This window comes from Scyliorhinus torazame, chromosome 9, assembly GCF_047496885.1.
Source record: "Scyliorhinus torazame isolate Kashiwa2021f chromosome 9, sScyTor2.1, whole genome shotgun sequence".
NCBI classification, from domain to species: domain Eukaryota; kingdom Metazoa; phylum Chordata; class Chondrichthyes; order Carcharhiniformes; family Scyliorhinidae; genus Scyliorhinus; species Scyliorhinus torazame.
Genome location: NC_092715.1, coordinates 15,672,480 through 15,693,756, shown reverse-complemented (window position 1 = coordinate 15,693,756; position 21,277 = coordinate 15,672,480). Strand labels below are relative to the sequence as shown.

Below are 21,277 nucleotides of genomic sequence, written 5' to 3'. Positions count from 1 at the left end.
CCCCAGGTAAGAAAGGCCGAAAGGCAACTCTCTTCTTTCTTCCTTTCCTTCATCCAGAAAGCAGCAAGTAAGCCCAAGAGGAAGAGGCAGCAGGCAAGTAGAAAATGCAGCAGCAAGCAAACTCTCAACTACAGCAGCCTCCAGGCATTTGCAAGTCACCAACAGGAGCAAGCATAGCCTGCAGCTGGGAAGTGCTGTCACAGCGAACAAGGCCAATTCCTTATTAGCAATAGCCTTCAGCTGTGAAGCTTAATGCTGCTCACAGTCAAACAACAAAGAAATGTACAGCACAGGAACAGGCCCTTCGGCCCTCCAAGCCCGTGCCGACCATGCTGCCCGACTAAACTATAATCTTCTACACTACCTGGGTCCATATCCCTCTATTCCCATCCTATTCATGTATTTGTCAAGATTCCCCTTAAATGTCACTATCGTCCCTGCTTCCACCAACTCCTCCGGTAGCGGGTTCCAGGCACCCACTACCCTCTGTGTAAAAAAACTTGCCTCGTACATCTACTCTAAACCTTGCCCCTCTCACCTTAAACCTATGCCCCCTAGTAATTGACCCCTGTACCCTGGGGAAAAGCCTCTGACTATCCACTCTGTCCTATGCCCCTCATAATTTTGTAGACCTCTATCAGGTCGCCCCTCAACCTCCGTCGTTCCAGTGAGAACAAACCGAGTTTATTCAACTGCTCCTCATAGCTTACGCCCTCCATACCAGGCAACATTCTGGTAAATCTCTTCTGCACCCTCTCTAAAGCCTCCACATCCTTCTGGTAGTGTGGCGACCAGAATTGAACACGATACTCCATAACTAAGGTTCTATACAGCTGCAACATGACTTGCCAATTCTTATACTCAATGCCCCGGCCAATGAAGGCAAGCATGCCGTATGCCTTCTTGACTACCTTCTCCACCTGTGTTGCCCCTTTCAGTGACCTGTGGACCTGTACTCCTAGATCTCTCTGACTTTCAATACTCTTGAGGGTTCGACCATTCACTGTATATTCCCTACCTGCATTAGACCTTCCAAAATGCATTACCTCACATTTGTCCGGATTAAACTCCATCTGCCATCTCTCCGCCCAAGTCTCCAAACAATCTAAATCCTGCTGTATCCTCTGACAGTCCTCATCGCTATCCGCAATTCCACTAACCTTTGTGTCGTCTGCAAACTTACTAATCAGACCAGTTACATTTTCCTCCAAGTTATTTATATATACTACAAACAGCAAAGGTCCCAGCACTGATCCCTGCGGAACACCACTGGTCACCGCCCTCCAATTAGAAAAGCATCCTTCCATTGCTACTCTCTACCTTCTATGACCTAGCCAGTTCTGTATCCACCTTGCCAGCTCACCCTGATCCCGTGTGACTTCACCTTTTGTACTAGTCTACCATGAGGGACCTTGTCAAAGGCCTTACTGAAGTCCATATAGACAACATCCACTGCCCTACCTGCATCAATCATCTTTGTGACCTCCTTGAAAAACTCTATCAAGTTAGTGAGACACGACCTCCCCTTCACAAAACCATGCTGCCTCTCACTAATACGTCCATTTGCTTCCAAATGGGAGTAGATCCTGTCTCGAAGAATTCTCTCCAGTAATTTCCCTACCACTGAAGTAAGGCTCACCGGCCTGTAGTTCCCTGGATTATCCTTGCTACCCTTCTTAAACAGAGGAACAACATTGGCTATTTTTGTAAGGGCCCCGAAGAATCCAGCACGAGTTTTAAGGATACAAAATAATAAAGTTTATTTACTATAACAATATATACATAGCAGTAGCAGTAACTTCCCTTGCTACCTTCTCCTTCCTCCTGGTTCCTGGACTGGCCAGCTTATTTATAGTAGGAGTTTCTCCGCCCCCCTCATTGGGGAAGTTCATACTCCCATAGGATTGTGGGATAGTCATTAGTCCCCAGCCAATCGTCAGTAGGCAGGTTATAACATCCCTCCCCCCCAAAGTCCAAGGAATCCACCGTAGGCCCTGGCGAAGGAAGGCGTCGAACTCGTTTGGCCGCAGGCCAGACGCCATTTGCACGCGGCGCTGGATCAGGCGGCGTATAACGAGACGGAGACCGGCGCTTCCGTGATGAACGGCGCGGTTGTACATCCACGGCCTGTGGACCCGAGGATTCCCCCTCTGATTCATCCTGTGTCTCCATCTCGGAGTCAGAGTCTGCTGCCTCCGTCATGTCAGCGTCTCTGTCCCCATTCGGTCCCGTCATGACCTGCGCAGGCTTTGAGTGAGGCACCAGTGGAAGATTTGGAGGACTACCTTCCCTTGTTTCTGGTCTTTGCCGCTGTTGAACTGAGCTCCGGGGGCGGGGAATCTTTTGCGGGGATGATCTTCTGGACCGGACGTGGTCTAAATGTTTTCGCTGGAGACGACCCTGGGCTTGCACTTGGTACGATATAGGGCCCGTTTGGCGAAAGATTACCCCAGGAACCCATTGTGCACCACCAGCAAAATTCCGCACGAATACTGGGTCACCGGGCGCAAACTGCCGAATCGGACGATGCTGAGACAATCCCGGTCCCTGCCGTTCTTGTGTGCGGCGTACTTTTGCGCCAATGTCCGGGAAGACCATACTAAGGCGGGTGCGAAGTCTCCGGCCCATTAGGAGTTCTGCGGGAGCTACCCCAGTCACTGTATGGGGTTGGTCCTGTACGTAAACAAAAACCGAGCCAGTCTCGTGTCCATTGATCCGGAAGACTGCTTCTTTAGGCCTCTTTTGAATGTTTGCACTGCACGCTCTGCCAACCCATTTGAAGCCGGGTGGTAAGGGGCAGTGCGGATATGGCGGATGCCGTTCATCTTTGTAAACCTAGCAAACTCCTCACTCGTGAATGGAGTGCCATTATCCGTGACCAGCACCTCGGGGAGGCCATGCGTGCTAAATGATCAACGCATTTTTTCCAATTGTTGCGCAGGACGTTGTCCCCTGCATCTTATGCACCTCCAGCCATTTGGACTGGGCGTCAATTAGTAGAAGGAACATGGATCCCTGAAAAGGGCCTGCGAAATCTGCATGTAAGCGTGCCCAAGGCCGCCCTGGCCATTCCCAGTGATGTAGGGGCGCGGCCGGCGGAAGCTTCTGATGCTCCTGGCAAATGGAGCAGTTTTGGGCCACCTTCTCAATGTCGGTGTCGAGGCCTGGCCACCAGACATAACTCCGGGCCAACATTTTCATCTTGGTCACGCCCGGATGCCCATTGTGCAAGTCTGATAATATCAGCTCCTGGCCTTTTTCCGCGACAACCACACGCGTCCCCCACAAGAGGATGCCGTCTTCCACGCTGAATTCTGACAGCTTGGAGGAAAATGCCCGTAACTCGCCTGGGAGCTGTCTATGCTGCCCACCATACAGGACTATGTGCCGAACCTTTGACAGGACTGGCTCCGTCTGGGTCCACTCACGGATCTGTGATGCCGTGACAGGCAAGGTGTCCATAAAATTTAGGGTTGCGACCACCTCACCGGTCGTGGGGGTCGACATGGGGCCGGTCGATAAAGGCAATCGGCTCAGTGCGTCGGCATTTGCTATCTGCGTACCTGGTTTGTGCTCCAGAGAATACTCATATGCAGCAAGCAACAAAGCCCAGCGCTGGATCCGTGCAGAAGCAATGGGCGGTATCGGCTTATCCTCTCTGAAGAGTCCCAGCAGGGGCTTATGATCAGTCACGATAGTGAAATGGCGGCCGTACACATACTGGTGGAAGCGTTTCACCGCGAAAACCACTGCCAGGCCCTCCTTCTCGATCTGCGCGTACTTCTTCTCCGCTGCAGTCAATGTGCGGGAGGCGAAAGCTATCGGTCGCTCGGCCCCGTTCTCCATCTTGTGGGACAGGACAGCCCCATAACCATACGGGGATGCATCACATGTGACGAGCAAAGGCTTTCCCGGATCAAAGTGGGTTAGTAACCCAGATGACGACAATTGTTGCTTTACCCGCCGGAAAGCGGTTTCTTGCGGCTGACCCCAAACCCAGGTGTGATTTTTCTTTAGCAGCAGGTGTAAGGGGGCCAGCGTAGTTGCCAGATTGGGGAGGAACTTCCCGTAATAGTTTACGAGACCGAGAAAAGAACGAAGATGCGAAGTGTCAGTCGGGGTTGGGGCATGTTGAATTGCACGCACCTTCTCTGCGACGGGGTGCAGACCCTCGCGGTCCACCCGATAACCTAGGTAGACTACTTCTTTTGCCTGAAATACGCACTTTGTGTGACGTAAACGGACTCCAGCCTCCGAAAGGCGTTTAAGGACAGCCTCCAGATTTTCCAAATGCTCTTGCTCCGACGTCCCTGTAATCAACACGTCATCTAGGTCGACAGCCACACGAGGTAAACCTCTCAAAATGCCCTCCATAACACGTTGAAAAATTGCGCAGGCAGAGGATACTCCAAAGGGCAACCGTGTATATTCATACAGGCCCCGGTGTGTGTTAATTGTTACATATGGTCGGGAGGCAGGGTCCAGCTCCAACTGCAGGTAGGTGTGACTCATATCTAATTTTGTGAATGAGAGTCCGCCTGCATGTTTCGCGTAGAGATTCTCTATGCGAGGCATTGGGTATCGGTCGAGTCGGGAAACTGTATTCACTGTAAGTTTATAGTCGCCACACAAGCGAACTGTGGCATCTGGCTTCATTACTGGCACAATTGGTGCTGCCCAGTCAGCAAAACGGACGGGCCTGATAATATCCAAACTCTCCAAACGAGTGAGCTCCCCTTCTACCTTCTCGAGCAAAGCGTAAGGCACTGGGCGCGCCCGGAAATAGCGCGGTGTGGCTCCTGGTTCAACTTGGATACGGGCTACGGCCCCTTTTATTTTCCCCAGACCAGGCTGGAATACCTCTGGGTATCGTCCGAGCACCTCAGTCAACCCTCCAGAAACTGTTTGGAGGATGTGCTGCCATTGCAACCGCTAATGGCGCAACCAGTCCCGACCCAACAGGCTGGGCCCATGGCCACGCACTACGATAAGTGGGAAACGCCCCTCCTGGCGTCCATAGACAACAGGGGTCATTGTAGATCCTGCAATGTCCAGTGGTTCCCCCGTGTAGGTGGCCAACCTGGCCTGTGAGTCAGTTAGTGTAAGGGTCTGTATACCCTGCTTGATGCGGTCGAATTCCTCTGGGCGATCACGGAGACCGCTGCGCCAGTATCCAACTCCATCTCCAGCGGGTGGCCATTGACCCGTACTGTCACCTTAATGGGGGCCACACGGGGAGCTGCCACACAATGCAGCTGCAGGCAGTCATCCTCCGTCTCCACGTCCTCAGGAGTGGTCGCCGCAGGTTCATCCACATGGAAGGTACGGCCTCTGGGCTGGTCCCAGTTACGGCCCCTGGGCTGGTCCCAGTTTCGGTCGGAACGACGGCGCCTCTGGCGTCCCCAGGACCGCCGTCCGCGACGGGGTCGGCGCCTACAAGTCTGACACGGACATGGCTCCTCATCCATTGGCTCTGGAGAAGGCTCCCTTCGGGGAGGAATGTCCGATGGCCACTGGCGTCGGTCTGGTCGTTGCCTCACCCAAGGTACCGCAGGAGTGCGGGGGGACGTTTTCGGGCGGAAAGGGTTTCGCCCCAAGGCATGCACTTCCATTCCCTGTAGCTCCTGTACTCCTCGCTCTGCGCTCTCTCGGGACAAAACTATTTGTATTGCCTGTTGAAAAGTCAATGTTGGCTCCGCTAACAACTTTCTCTGGGTGGCCGCATTGTTAATACCGCAAACCAAACGGTCGCGTAACATTTCTGACAAGGTCTCACCATAGTCACAGTATTCCGCAATCCCGCGTAGCCTGGATAAAAAATCGGCAAGGGATTCTCCAGGGGTCCTCTCAGCGGTATTAAACCAGTAACGCTGGACTATCGTGGACGGGGTTGGGTTAAAGTGTTGCCCCACTATATTCACAAGTTCGTCAAACGTTTTGGTGTCCGGCGCAGCTGGGTACGTAAGGCTCCTAATCACCCCAAACGTATGCGGCCCGCAGGCGGTGAGCAATATGACCACCTGGCGCTCGTTTTCAGTGATATTGTTTGCCCGGAAATAGTAACGCATCCGTTGCGTGTACTGGTTCCAGCTTTCCAGCGCAGCATCAAAAACATCCAAACGTCCGTACAGAGGCATGGTATAATAGAAAACAACTTCCAACCTGTATCCAACAAAAATCCAGGGAGGTGGCTTCAGCAGTGTAGACAGCTATTCACTTTTACCTTCGTCGCCAGTTTTGTAAGGGCCCCGAAGAATCCAGCACGGGTTTTAAGGATACAAAATAATAAAGTTTATTTACTGTAACAATATATACATAGCAGTAGCAGTAACTTCCCTTGCTACCTTCTCCTTCCTCCTGGTTCCTGGACTGGCCAGCTTATTTATAGTAGGAGTTTCTCCGCCCCCCTCATTGGGGAAGTTCATACTCCCATAGGATTGTGGGATAGTCATTAGTCCCCAGCCAATCGTCAGTAGGCAGGTTATAACAGCTATTCTCCAGTCCTCCGGGACATCACCTGAAGACAGTGAGGATCCAAAGATTTCTGTCAAGGCCTCAGCAATTTCCTGTCCAGCCTCCTTCAGTATTCTGGGGTAGATCCCATCAGGCCCTGGGGGAACTTATCTACCTTAATATTTTTTAAGACGCCCAACACCTCGTCTTTTTGGATCTCAATGTGACCCAGGCTATCTACACACCCTTCTCCAGACTCAATATCTACCAATTTATCTTTGGTGAATACTAATGCAAAGTATTCATTTCGTACCTCGCCCATTTCCTCTGGCTCCACGCATAGATTCCCTTGCCTATCCTTCAGTGGGCCAACCCTTTCCCTGGCTACCCTCTTGCTTTTTATGTACGTGTAAAAAGCCTTGGGATTTTCCTTCACCCTATTTGCCAATGCCTTTTCGTGACGCCTTCGAGCCCTCCTGACTCCTTGCTTAAGTTCCTTCCTACTTTCCTTATATTCCACACAGGCTTCGTCTGTTCCCAGCCTTTTAGCCCTGACAAATGCCTCCTTTTTCTTTTTGACGAGGACTACAATATCTCTCGTTATCCAAGGTTCCCGAAAATTGCAGTATTTATCCTTCTTCCTCGCAGGAACATGCCGGTCCTGAATTCCTTTCAACTGACACTTAAAAGCCTCCCACATGTCAGATGTGGATTTGCCCTCAAACATCCGCCCCCAATCTAGGTTCTTCAGTTCCCGCCTAATATTGTTATAATTAGCCTTCCCCTAATTTAGCACATTCACCCTAGGACCACTCTTATCCTTGTCCACCAGCACTTTAAAACTTACTGAATTGTGGTCACTGTTCCCGAAATGCTCTCCTACTGAAACTTCTACCACCTGGCCGGGCTCATTCCCCAATACCAGGTCCAGTACCGCCCCTTCCCTAGTTGGACTGTCTACATATTGTTTTAAGAAGCCCTCCTGGATGCTCCTTACAAACTCCGCCCCGTCTAAGCTCCTGGCACTAAGTGAGTCCCAGTCAATATTGGGGAAGTTGAAGTCTCCCATCACCACAACCCTGTTGTTTTTACTCTTTTCCAAAATCTGTCTACCTGTCTGCTCCTCTATCTCCCGCTGGCTGTTGGGAGGCCTGTAGTAAACCCCCAACATTGTGACTGCACCCTTCTTATTCCTGATCTCTACCCATATAGCCTCACTGCCCTCGGAGATGTCCTCCCGTAGTACAGCTGTGATATCCTCCCTAACCAGTAGCGCAACTCCGCCACCCCTTTTACATCCCCCTCTATCCCGCCTGAAACATCTAAATACTGGAACGTTTAGCTGCCAATCCTGCCCTTCCCTCAACCAGGTCTCTGTAATGGAAACAACATCATAGTTCCAAGTACTAATCCAAGCTCTAAGTTCATCTGCCTTACCCGTAATACTTCTTGCATTAAAACATATGCACTTCAGGCCACCAGACCCGCTGTGTTCAGCAACTTCTCCCTGTCTGCTCTGCCTCAGAGCCTCACTGTCCCTATTTCCCAATTCTCCCTCAATGCTCTCACCTTCTGACCTATTGCTCCCGTGCCCACCCCCCTGCCATACTAGTTTAAACCGTGACACTAGCAAACCTCGCGGCCAGGATATTTATGCCTCTCCAGTTTAGATGCAACCCGTCCTTCTTATATAGGTCACACCTGCCCCGGAAGAGCTCCCAGTGGTCCAGATAACGGAAACCCTCCCTCCTACACCAGCTGTTTAGCCACGTGTTTAGCTGCTCTATCTTCCTATTTCTAGCCTCACTGGCACGTGGCACAGGGAGTAATCCCGAGATTATAACCCTAGAGGTCCTGTCTTTTAACTTTCTGCCCAGCTCCCTGAACTCCTGCTGCAGGACCTCATGCCCCTTCCTGCCTATGTCGTTAGTACCAATATGTACAACGACCTCTGCCTGTTTGCTCTCCCCCTTCAGGATGCCCTCTACCCGTTCGGAGACATCCTGGACCCTGGCACCAGGGAGGCAACATACCATCCTGGAGTCTCTTTCACGTCCACAGAAACGCCTATCTGTGCCCCTGACTATAGAGTCCCCTATTACTATTGCTCTTCTGCGCTTTGACCCTCCCTTCTGAACATCAGAGCCAGCCGTGGTGCCACTGCTCTGGCTGCTGCTGTTTTCCCCTGATAGGCTATCCCCCCCGACAGTTTCCAAAGGGGTATGCCTGTTCGAGAGGGGGACAACCACAGGGGATTCCTGCACTGACTGCCTGCCCTTTCTGGTGGTCACCCATTTCTCTGCCTGAACCTTGGGTGTGACCACATTTATATAACTGCTATCTATGACGCTTTCCGCCACCTGCATGCTCCTAAGTGCATCCAATTGCTGCTCCAACCGAACCATGCGGTCTGTGAGGAGCTCCAGTTGGGTGCACTTTCTGCAGATGAAGCCATCCAGGAGTTAAAGTGACCGTCAGTACATAGCCAAGAACACAGATCCGTCCTGGAAGATTTTGGTAGAATGCATTGACGCAGCAGCTCTGGTGCCCTTGAGCTGCATGCCGGAACATGGAAATGGTTACTCACCTCCTCAGCTCCTCTCGTGCCAGCTTCACGTTTTTAAAAGGAGTACTAAACAAGACCCGTGTGATTTCTCGCTGGGGAATCAGTTAATTCCCGTTACATTCAACTTCAATCTCGCTATGAGATAGAAATGAATGCAAGTTTGTTTTAATGATATGCTGGCCATATTTGGGATCGATTTTGGTCTTCCCGCTATTTAACCGGTATACGCAGATCTGTGGCGGGTGCAATGCAGTGGTTAAATTGTGCCATGTATCGCTGATTTTAATCTAGCTCCTTCGCACTGTCATTTAGCAGCCCTCCCCTCAATGCCTTTATAGAGACTGAGCTCAATTCAGCAGCCTAACTTAGGTCCAGGCGCAATGGGTGAATTGTGTGAGAGCCCCAAATCGGGCTCCTCGCCAGGCCAATCGTGAGTCATCTGACTTGCTCCGCTCAGCATGATGTGGATCTCGCCCTCACTGGAGCCCAACTGCTTATTTAAATGTCCGGCACCGGATTCACCCAGCGTCCGGGATTCAACACCATGCCTGGGAGACCTCGCTAGGGTGCCGGTTAGTACTGGTCCATACAAACGTGGACCAGGAGTGTCAGCACCTGGGGTGGTGGTCTCAGGCCATTAGTAGCCATGGACAGGGCAGGATAGAAACTCTCTGAAGCCAAAAAAAAGTGGGTTGGATTGCAGAATGTTTCTTGCCGCTACAGCCGCTGAAAAACACCCCACCACTAACCACGCCGATATCGGACTTTGTTTCACGCCCTATATCCATACTGAGGTTAATCCAGCTCCCTCAAAATCTAGTCTTATAAATGAAGATTCCCCACCTTCCACCCCAAATTTCTTCAATACTCGGGTGTGACTCGTGGACAACGGTTTCACAGCCACCGAGGATCCTCCACTACCTGGTCTAATTTAGCATGCTTCATGTGAACAGCATATGTACATCGCATATTTTAGATGGGAACATCACTGAACAGAAGGTATTCGATCAGTCACACTGAAACTGAAGCAGGAAGTGCTGAATGTGTAGTATCCAATATCAGCAAAACTTGTTTTGGTTAGATCGCATTGCCTCGGATGCGTTCATGCAAGGGATATAATAAGCTGGGTGATTCATGGACTAAGGGTCATCATGTATTTTTAGGTCAAGTATTTTAATGAAAGAAAAAGATTAATCGCATTTACCTTGTATAGTTATGATAATCTATTCCTCTGAATTCAATCTGTTAATTCAACTTGAAATTACACAATGAATACCTTCTGGTGGTTTTTAAAAAATTCTTAATCCATTTCACTGGAAAATCTTGTATTTCTTTTTAAACGATCAGCAGTAAATTGTGAGTGAATGTGATGGTCATTTTGCATGCAGGAAAAGCAGAATAAATGGATAAGCAATTATTGCAGTTTTTTTGTAATGATTGAGGTGTCCTGAATATTCTTCAAACTGTCCCATTTTTAATATCCATCAGGACATGGAAATGGGTCCTTAATCTAACATTTCATTGAAATAACACTCCCTCAACACTGCACGAGAACCTGAGCTATGGTGATGCGTTAGTCTATAGAACGTTTGCAACCAGAACATTTGAGCCCAGAAGCAACAGTGCAAACAACTGGTCAATTCCAAGGACACGCACACTTTTATGTCGACGAATAAATATCGGAAAGCAGTTACCTAGCTCGCAGAGGATGGCAAGGCATGCTCGGACCATTCGATCGCGCTCTTGGAGTCCATCATTTCCAACAGCAATCAGGGAATTGGTGATTGAGCTGGGGAACAGTGCAGCATTCACAGTGATCATCTGTACAAAAGAGTAAAACACGTGAGACCCACAGATCTCAACTGCTCAGAGCAATTCAAATATAGTACCACTGCCCTGTGATTTCTACAGGACAATTTATACACTGGCACAACCTGTTTTACATACAATGAAATACTTGAAACTAGAGTCACCGTTATGTACACAGCGACATCCCACAAGTGGCAACATGACCAATTAATGTATTTTTGGTGGTGTTGGAAAGAATGTTGCCAATTTTGGGTGGGATCTTTAACACCAGTTCAAATAAATGGGGCAGTGCTCGCAGTTTGAAATTTAATTTAACGAACAATATCTCCAAAAGCGCAATGCTTCCTCAATGCTACATGAGAATGCCAGCTCAGATTACATAATCAATTTTCAGACCAGGGTTGCATACAACATTTTCTAACACAGAAAAGAGTGCTACTGACTGACAAAAGTTGACAGTAGCTTCAAATGTAAAGAGAAATAAATAAATTAAAGATAAGTGCCAGGATTGACCAATTTCTGCCTGATCCTCGTTACAGGACCCCTTTAAAAAAAAATTCATTCATGGGATGTGGGCGTCACTGGCTACGCTGGCATATATTGCCCATTCCCAAGTGGATACAAGAAGGCTGATGGTGAGCTGCCTTCTTGAACTGTTGCAGTCCACGAGGTGCAGGTACACCCACAGTGCTGTTAGGAAGGGAGTTCCTGGATTTTGGCCCAGTGGCATTGAAGGAATGTTGATGTATTTCCAAGTGAGTGGTTTGGAGAGGAACTTGCAGATGGTGGTGTTTCCATATGTCTGCTGCCCTTGTCCTTCTAAATGGTAGCGGTCGTGGATTTGGAAGGTGCTGTATAAGGAGCCTTGGTGAGTTCCTACAGTGCATCTTGTGGATGGTAAAAGTTGCCACTGTGTCTGTGGTGAAGTGGGTGAATATTTCTGGAAAGGGTGCAAATCAAGTGAGTTGCTTTGTGCTGTTGGTGTTGAGCTTCCTGTATTGTTTTTTTCCATAGAATTTACAGTGCAGAAGGAGGCCATTCGGCCCATCGAGTCTGCACCAGCTCTTGGAAAGAGCACCCTACGCAAACCCACACTTCGACCCTATCCCCATAACCCAGTAACCCTACATAAGAACATAAGAACTAGGAGCAGGAGTAGGCCATCTGGCCCCTCGAGCCTGCTCCACCATTCAATGAGATCATGGCTGATCTTTTGTGGACTCAGCTCCACTTTCCGGCCCGAACACCATAACCCTTAATCCCTTTATTCTTCAAAAAACTATCTTTATCTTAAAAATATTTAATGAAGGAGCCTCTACTGCTTCACTGGGCAAGGAATTCCATCGATTCACAACCCTTTGGGTGAAGAAGTTCCTCCTAAACTCAGTCCTAAATCTACTTCCCCTTATTTTGAGGCTATGCCCCCTAGTTCTGCTTTCACCCGCCAGTGGAAACAACCTGCCCGCATCTATCCTATCTATTCCCTTCATAATTTTATATGTTTCTATAAGATCCCCCCTCATCCTTCTAAATTCCAACGAGTACAGTCCCAGTCCACTCAACCTCTCCTCGTAATCCAACCCCTTCAGCTCTGGGATTAACCTAGTGAATCTCCTCTGCACACCCTCCAGTGCCAGTACGTCCTTTCTCAAGTAAGGAGACCAAAACTGAACACAATACTCCAGGTGTGGCCTCACTAACACCTTATACAATTGCAGCAGAACCTCCCTAGTCTTAAACTCCATCCCTCTAGCAATGAAGGACAAAATTCAATTTGCCTTCTTAATCACCTGTTGCACCTGTAAACCAACTTTTTGCAACTCATGCACTAGCACACCCAGGTCTCTCTGCACAGCAGCATGTTTTAATATTTTATCATTTAAATAATAATCCCTTTTGCGGTTATTCCTACCAAAATGGATAACCTCACATTTGTCAACATTGTACTCCATCTGCCAGACCCCAGCCCATTCACTTAGCCTATCCAAATCCCTCTGCAGACTTCCAGTATCCTCTGCACTTTTTGCTTTACCACTTATCTTAGTGTCGTCTGCAAACTTGGACACATTGCCCTTGGTCCCCAACTCCAAATCATCTATGTAAATTGTGAACAGTTGTGGGCCCAACACTGATCCCTGAGGCCAACACGAAGGGCAATTTTGGACACTAAGGGCAATTTAGCATGGTCAATCCACCTAACCTGCACATCTTTGGACTGTGGGAGGAAACCGGAGCACCCGGAGGAAACCCACGCACACACGGGGAGAACATGCAGACTCCGCACAGACAGTGACCCAAGCCGGGAATCGAACCTGGGACCCTGGAGCTGTGAAGCAATTATGCTAACCACTATACTACCGTGCTGCCCATGAGCTGCACTCATCCAGGCAAGCATTCCATCACATTCCTAACTTGTATCTTCTAGAGGGTGGACTGGCTTTGGGGAATCAGATGGTGAGTTACTTGTCAAAGGATTCCTAGACTCTCTCCTGCTCTTGTAGTCACAGTATTTATACGGCCCGCCCAGTTCAATTTCTGGTCAATGGTAACTCCAGGGATGTTGATAGTGAGGGCACAGCTAATTGGTAATGGTATTGGGAATTGCCTGGTTGGTAATGGGCATTGCCTGGCCCAAATGTTACTTTCCACTTGTCAGCCCAAGTCTGGATATTAAGAAATCCAGGTCTTGCTACATTTGGACATGGGCTGCTTCAGTACCTGAGGAGTCGCAAAAGGTGAACATTATGCAATCATCAGCAAACATTACCACTTCTGACTCTATGATGCAGGAAAGGTGATTATTGAAGCAACTGAAGCTGGTTAAGCCTAGGGCACTACCCTGAGGAATTCCTCCTGCTGAGATATACTGGAACAGAGATGATCAACCTTCAACGGAACCATTTTCCTTGTGCTAGGTATGGCTCCAATCAGTGGAGGGATTTCTCCCAAATTCGCATTGACACCCATTTTGCTAGGACTCCTTGATGTCAAAGGCAGTCATCTCACCTCTGGATTTTAGCTCTTTTGTCCATGTTTGAAACAAGGTTGTAATGAGGAGCTGAGTTACCCCGGTGGAATCCAAACTGAGCATCAGTGAGCTAGTTATTGTTAGGTGCAGCTTGATCAGACAGCTGATGACCCCTTCTGTCACTTTGTTGATGCTCAAGTGTAGGGACGGTCATCGGACAGGTTGGATTTGGCCTGCTTTGTACAAAACATACCTGGGCAATTTTCCACATGACTGGAAGGGTGCCAGTGTTGGGCAGTACTGGAACAGTGTGTCCTGTGGCGCGCCAAGCTCTGGTGCACAAGTCTTCAGAACTATTTCTGGAATATTGTCAGAGGCAATAGCGCCTGCAGTAACCTGTGCCTTCAGCCTTTACTTGATATCATGCAGAATTAATAAAATTGGTTGAAGACTTGCATCTGTCAAGCAGTGGACCTTTAGAAGAGGCTGAGTTGGATCATCCACCAGCACTACTGGTTGAAAATTGTTGCACTTATGTGCTGGGCTCCCCCATCATTGAGGATGGGGATATTTGTGGAGACACATCCTCAGTGAGTTGTGCAATTATTTGCTTTATTATTTCAGGGGATGTGGCTGGGCCAGTGTTTATTGCCATCCCTAATTGTCCATGAACTCTTTTTATTGGGCAATTTCAGGGACAGTTAAGAATCAATTGCATTGCTGTGGTTCTGGAGTCACATGTAGGCCTGGCCAGGCAGATTTCCTTTCCTAAAAGACATGAGTGAACCAGAGGGTTCTTACCACAATCGGCAATGCTGGTTTCATGGTGATCATCAGACTGTTAATTCCAGATTTTAAAAAAAGTATTGAATTTTAATTTCGCCGTGGTGGGATTCGAACCCAGTATCAGGTAATGCAGGTTCCCAGAGCATTATCCTGCGTCTCTGGATTAGTAGTCCAGTAACAATACCACTGCGCCATTGCTTCCACCGTCATTCATGACTGGGCATGGCAGGACTGCAGAGCTCAGATCTGATCATTGGTGTGGGATCACTTACCTCTATCACTTGCTGCTTATGCTCTTTGGCATGCAAGTAGTTGCGTGTTGTAGCTTCACCAAGTTAACACCTTATTTTTAGATGTACACTGCTGTGCTCTCCATTGAACCAGGGTTGGCAATAATGGTAAAGTGGGGAATATGCCAGGCCAAGAGGTTACAGGTTGTGGATATTACAATTCTGTTGCTCCTGATGGCCGCTGCACCTCATTGATGCCCAGATCTGTTTGAAGTCTATTCCATTTAGCATGGTGGTAGTGCCACACAACATGGAAGGTATCCTCAATGTGATGACGAGACTTTGTTTCCGCAAGGACTATGCGGTGGTTAGTCCTACCGATATTGTCATGGACAGATGCATCTGCAGCAGGCAGGTTGATGAGGATGAGGTCAAGAATGTTTTTCCCTCTTCTTGGTTCCCTCACCACACTCACTGACCCAGTCTAGCAGCCATGTCTGCAGTCGTGCTGAGCCACTGTTGATGGACATTGACTTCCCTCACCAGGGTTACATTCACCCGTGTTTGACCTGATACCACGAGACTTCATGAAACATTAACTCCATTTCTCTCTCCACGGATGCAGAGTTTTTCTAGCACTTACTCTTTTTATTACAGATCTCCAGCATCCATAGCATTTTGTTTTTATTAACTTCAGTATTGTTGTTATAGAGTTATAGATTAGAAGCAAGAGACAGAGAATTGATACAGATCAGTCCTGTCACTTGATAGCAGGCTGCAATGCAGCACGAATGCTAATAAAGAATTAAGCCCTTTACATGACTTGCTGCGGAAAAGGTGCGGACCATTTGCACATTATATTTAAAAAAGAAAAATGATGATATGTTTGGGCAATTTCATTCACGTTTCATGTGGATCCACAATGTGAAACTGTTGCTTATTCAACACTAGCCTGGAAGACTCAGTCAGAGAGGCCCCAGGAATGGCTGGCACAGTAAAATGCTATAATAATGTAGAGGGGACCAATATTCTTGAGGCAACATGTTACAGCAGAACTGAAGAGGGTCATAAGAACATAAGAAATAATATCTGGATTTTGCCGTTTTACCCATTGAGATACTCTGCCATTCAATAAGATGGTTAATTTTCTGGCTCAACACTTTCCCTTACTATCCCCATATCTAAGGATATCCAAAAATCAATCAAAAACCTCTTTTAGTAACTGAGCTTCCACATCCCTCTGAGGTAGAGAATTTTAAAGATTCTCAAGCCTTTAAGTGAAGAAATGTCTCCTCATTTCAATGCAAAATGGTAGCATAGTGGTTAGCAGTTGCTTCACAGCTCACAGCTCCAGAGTTCCAGGTTCGATTCCTGGCTAAGTCACTGTCTGTGCGGAGTCTGCACGTTCTTCCCGTGTCTGCATGGTTTCCTCCGGGTGCTCCGGTTTCCTCCCACAGTCCAAAGATGTGCGGGTTAGGTGGATTGGCCATGCTAAATTGCCCTTAGTGTCCAAAAAAGTTAAGTGGGGTTACTGGGTTACAGGGGTAGGGTAGCTACGTGGGCTTGAGTAGGGTGCTCTTTGTAAGGGCCTGTGCAGACTCGATGGGCTGAATGGCCTCCTTCTGCACTGTAAATTCTATGATTCTATGAAAACGGTTGATCCCTTACTCTGAGATGTGACCCCAGGTTTTTGATTCCCCAGTCAGCGTGAATTATCTATCCTGTTCAGTCTTTAAGAATTTTATGTTTCAATTGCCTCTCATAATTTTGAACTATCGGCTTATTCAATCCCTCTTCCTAAAACAATTCCATATTCCCAGGAACTGGTCTATTGAGACATCAATGCACTCCCCTCGAGGGAAAGTATGTGCTTGCTTCAGCAAGGAGACCAAAGTTGCACACAGTATTACAGGTGTGGTTTCACCTATGTTCAGCATCATTGTAAGAATTTGTTACTTTGATATTCCAATCCTGAACCCGGAGTAGTATTTCACGCAGCAGTGTAGAGGGAGCTTTGGTCTGTATCTAATCCTGTACTGTACTTGTCCTGGGAGTGTTTGATAGGCACAGTGTAACAACAAGCTCTACTCTGTATCTAACACCGTGCTGGACTTGCCCTGGGACTGTTTGATGGGGACAGTGAAGAGGGAGCTTTACTCTGTATCTAACCCCGTGCTGTACCTGTCCTGGGAGTGTTTGATAGGGACAGTGAAGAGGGAGCTTTACTCTGTATCTAACCCCGTGCTGTACCTGTCCTGGGAGTGTTTGATGGGGACAGTGTAGAGGGAGCTTTACTCTGTATCTAACCCCGTGCTGCACCCACCATCTGAGTGTTTGATGGGGACAGTGTAATGGGAAGTTTACTGTATCTAACCCTGTGATGTACCCATGCTGGGAGCATTTGATGATGAATGTCGAGGGAACTTTGCACTGTGCCATATACTTTATCGGACTGATGGGCCATTAGACAATAAGAGATAGGAGCAGAAGTAGGCCATTTGGCCCATTGAGTCTGCTCCGCCATTCAATGAGATCATGACTGATCTGACATGATAATCCTCAACTCCACTTTCCCGTCTTATCCCCATAACCCTTGATTCACTTCCTGATTAAAAATCTGTCTATCTCAGCCTTCAACATATTTAATGACTCAGTCTCTGCGGTAAAGAATTACATGGATTCACTAGCCCTCCATCTTAAATGGGCAATCCCCACTCTATTTTCCCAATGACCCATGTTGAGTTAACTGGTCTAGAGTTACTTGTTTTTTGTCTCCCTCCATTTTTGAATTGGCAGTATTACAATCCTCTGGGACTTTTCCAAGAATTTATGGAAAATCACATCTGCCAGCTCTGTACCTATTTCCTTTAATATCCTAGGGTGCAATCCAGCAGGCCCAGAGAACTGATTGGCATTGAGGCCCATTAGCTTCTTTAGTACTCTCCCACCCCGCTCCCAGCTCATTTAGTATTTTTGGAATGTTATTAATGTCTTCCATGGTGAAGACTGATGCAAAGTATTCATTTAACTCCATTGCCATTTGCTGGTTTCCAATAATTATTTTCCCAGTCTCATTCCCTAAGGGGCCTATGTTCACTTTAGCCTCTCGCTTGCGATTGTACTTATTCTATCTCGTCCCAACAAAGCTACCACACCACACTTTTCTTCCTGCCTGTCCTTACGAAAAGTCACATACCCCTGAATATTTACTTTAGCTGATCTCCTTATAAACATATCTCTGTAATGGCGATAGGATCATACCTTAATTTGTGCCATTAATTCATTTTTTTTTTTGCCGAATATTATGTGCACATAAGAGCGATTAATTTTGCTTTCTTAATTAGTTTTTCAGCGTTTGACTCTATTTGTCGCTTCTTTTTTAAGTATGTACACTCTGTATCGTCCTGTCACACTCTGGGTATCATTACCTAAATAGCTGTCTTGTAAGCCTATGTATCCCTTCTCCAGAACCATCCCCCCTCTGACTAAAGCCCTCTCTACTTCCTTAGCTATGCGGTTTACAAGGAGTGTTTGTCAGCACAGTGTTGCGACAACCTTACTGTCTTTAACCTTAGTTAAACCTGCCCTGGGAGCTTTTCCATGGAATCACTACAGTGCAGAAGGAGGCCGTTCAACCCATTGAGTCTGCACCGACTCTACAAAAGAGCATCCTACCTAGGCCCACATCCCCGTAACCCACCTAATTTACACAACTTTGGACACCTAGTGGAAACCTGTACTGTGGGAGGAAACTGGAGCACCCTGAGGAAATCCATGCAGATACGGGGAGAACATACAAACTCCACAGTCACACAAGGCCAGAATTGAACCTGGGTCCCTGGCAGTGTGAGGCAACAGTGCTAACCACTGTGCTACCATGTCGCCCTGATGGCACAGCGCAGAGCCTGCTTTACTCCACATTTAACACTCGTTATACCTGCCTTGGAAGTGTTGACGGAGCTATGTAGAGGCAACTTTACTCTGCATCTAACTGAAAATGTTTAATGCTGACAGTAAATGCTTAAATAACTACTCAAAAACAGTCAACACAATAAACACAGCATAAGGCAGTAACACACCCACACACTTGTAAAACTTACTGAGACAATTTACATTTAGGTTGAGTCATAACACATGCTCAAGCTAAGCAGGGAAATTCCTGGTGTAGCCAATAACAACTCTATAGGATCATCATCGCCCACTTCATTCTGTTTACCAGCTGGGATATGCAAATAACCGGATTTCACCATCAGTGTACTCAAACACACTGTCCCCCACCCCGGAGACCTTTGAGGTCTCTCTGCTTGCGAGAAGTCTACTTATGTTCCCAGCCAGATTGTTCAGCTAAAAACCACACAACAGGAAGTCCAGTCAAATCAGGACGCCCTCTTCACACAAAACAAGATCCTCTCACCAACCGCAGCCTGCCTTTTTTTGTCTCAATAAAATACGAGCAGATTAGAACTCTGCTGAAAGCCAGACTCAATCTCTGTGGTCACCACATTTCAAGACTGCACAAACAAAGCAACCAGCAGAAGCAGTTTACAGCACCGATCACCAAATTAATTCAATTTAGGAATAGTGTGCTACAACCTAAACTGGTGTCAGGAGGGAGAACCATGAAAGTTTATTTGACCCCAATATTCAGATACAAAAGGACAAGAGGGCACAAGGTCAAAACTGTGATATGCAACTATAGGACACATGACAGAATGAACTTGTGTTTACATAAAGGCCTTTCAAGTTCTCAGAATGTCAAAAAACCCTTCACAGTCAACTGCTCGGCAGGCAAACATGACAGCCAAATTGTGTATAGCAAGATTTCGAACAACAAACAAAGGGCTAGATCTGGAATAATAACATGCCCGTTTTCACACAGCTGTTGAATGACCTGCTGATTGCCTCCAGTATTTTCTGTTTTTGTTTAAGATTTCTAAAATTTAAATGACTGAAAGACCAGCTCATAGTCTTGGAGGGAGGGCTCTGTGGAAAAATCACCCAGCCCTACTTCCAACAGTGCCAAGGAAGGTTTACTGCTTATTGCATTGAGAGACAGGGCCTCAGTTTAACATCACAAGGTTGACATTAAAACAATACAGCTTTTTATCAGTTGTCTTCCTGAGCATCGGCTTCAAATGCAGGAATGGACTTTGAACCCACACCTTTTAAGGCAGGAGTACGACCACTGAGTAAAACTGTCATCAGATGTCAGGAAGCATTTATGTACACAAACTATGATGAACAGCTGGAATGGATTACCAGGAAGACTGGTTGAGACCGGGATATTAGCATTATTTAAACGAGATGAGAACAAATGGGCTGAAGCATCCAAACTTATTATGTAACTGAAAATTTGGAACGACCTTGAAAAGGAAGGTTACTGTACTGCACTGTATATGTTGTGGATTGGTGAAGAGGAGATAAATAGCATTTTCACTGGGGTGGAATAAAATGATAGGATTTAAAACAAAATCTTCTCGGGTCCCTGTTGGAAAATCCAAACAATATTTTATGCAGTCACATAAACAACTCGTGGCATTACTAGGAAAAGTAATGAGAGACGATTGATGATACTGGTTTACACATTGTCCAACTCTGGTAGCTGAATAATCAGGACATAAATCATTCCCTATTTTTTAACAAAGTGAAACGCGTTATTTTTGAAGAGCAAAGTGCATCGAATGCTGGAAATTTGAAACAGAAACAACATTTTTTTAAAACAAATTCTATTGGGATGTGTGTAACGCAGGTTGGGTCAGCATTCTTATTGCCCATCCCTAACTGCTTTCGAGAAGGTGGTGGTAGTGAGCCCACCACCTTGAAGTGCTGCAGTCCATGTGGTGTAGTTACACTTACAGGATGTGCGGTTTAGGGGGCAACTTGCAGATGATGCTGTGATCATGCATCTGGTTCCCTTGACCTTCTAGCTGGTGGAAGTCGTGAGCTTGGAAGGTGCTGTCGAAGGGGCCTTTGTAAGTTAAGAACAAAGAAGGAACAGGCCCTTCAGCCCTCCAAGCCTGTACTGGTCATATGCCACCACTGGCCAAAACCCTCAGCACTTCCTAGTGCCGTATCCCTCTATACCCACCTTATCCATGTATTTGTCAAAATGTCTTTGGAATGGTCCACAACCTCCCCTGGCAACGCGTTCCAGGAACTCACCACCCTCTGTGTAAAAAAACCTGCCTCGCACATCTCCTCTAAACTTTGCCCCACGGACTTTAAACCAATGCCCCCTAGTGACTGATCCCATCCACTCTATCCATGCCTCTCATAATCTTGTAGACCTCTTATCAGGTCGCCCCATAACCTCCGTCTTTCCAACGAAAACAGTCCGAGTCTATTCAGCCTCTCCCAATAGATAATAATAATCTGGAGGAAACACACACAATTCTCCCTCCGTGTACCCAAACAGGCGCTGGAATGTGGTGACTAGGGGCTTTTCACAGTAACTTCATTGCAGTG

The 21,277-nt window shown here is 47.3% G+C and overlaps 1 protein-coding gene across 2 annotated transcripts in view; it reads right to left on the bottom strand.

The window, feature by feature from the left end:
* The window catches only part of LOC140429071 (rapamycin-insensitive companion of mTOR-like), a 321,889-nt gene that overhangs the window by 181,740 nt on the left and 118,872 nt on the right, over positions 1 to 21,277 (bottom strand). For both annotated transcript variants that reach the window (XM_072515622.1, XM_072515623.1), the window contains one exon: positions 10,714 to 10,840. In XM_072515622.1, the coding sequence (XP_072371723.1) occupies positions 10,714 to 10,840 (127 nt within the window). The remainder of the gene's footprint in view (positions 1 to 10,713; positions 10,841 to 21,277) is intronic.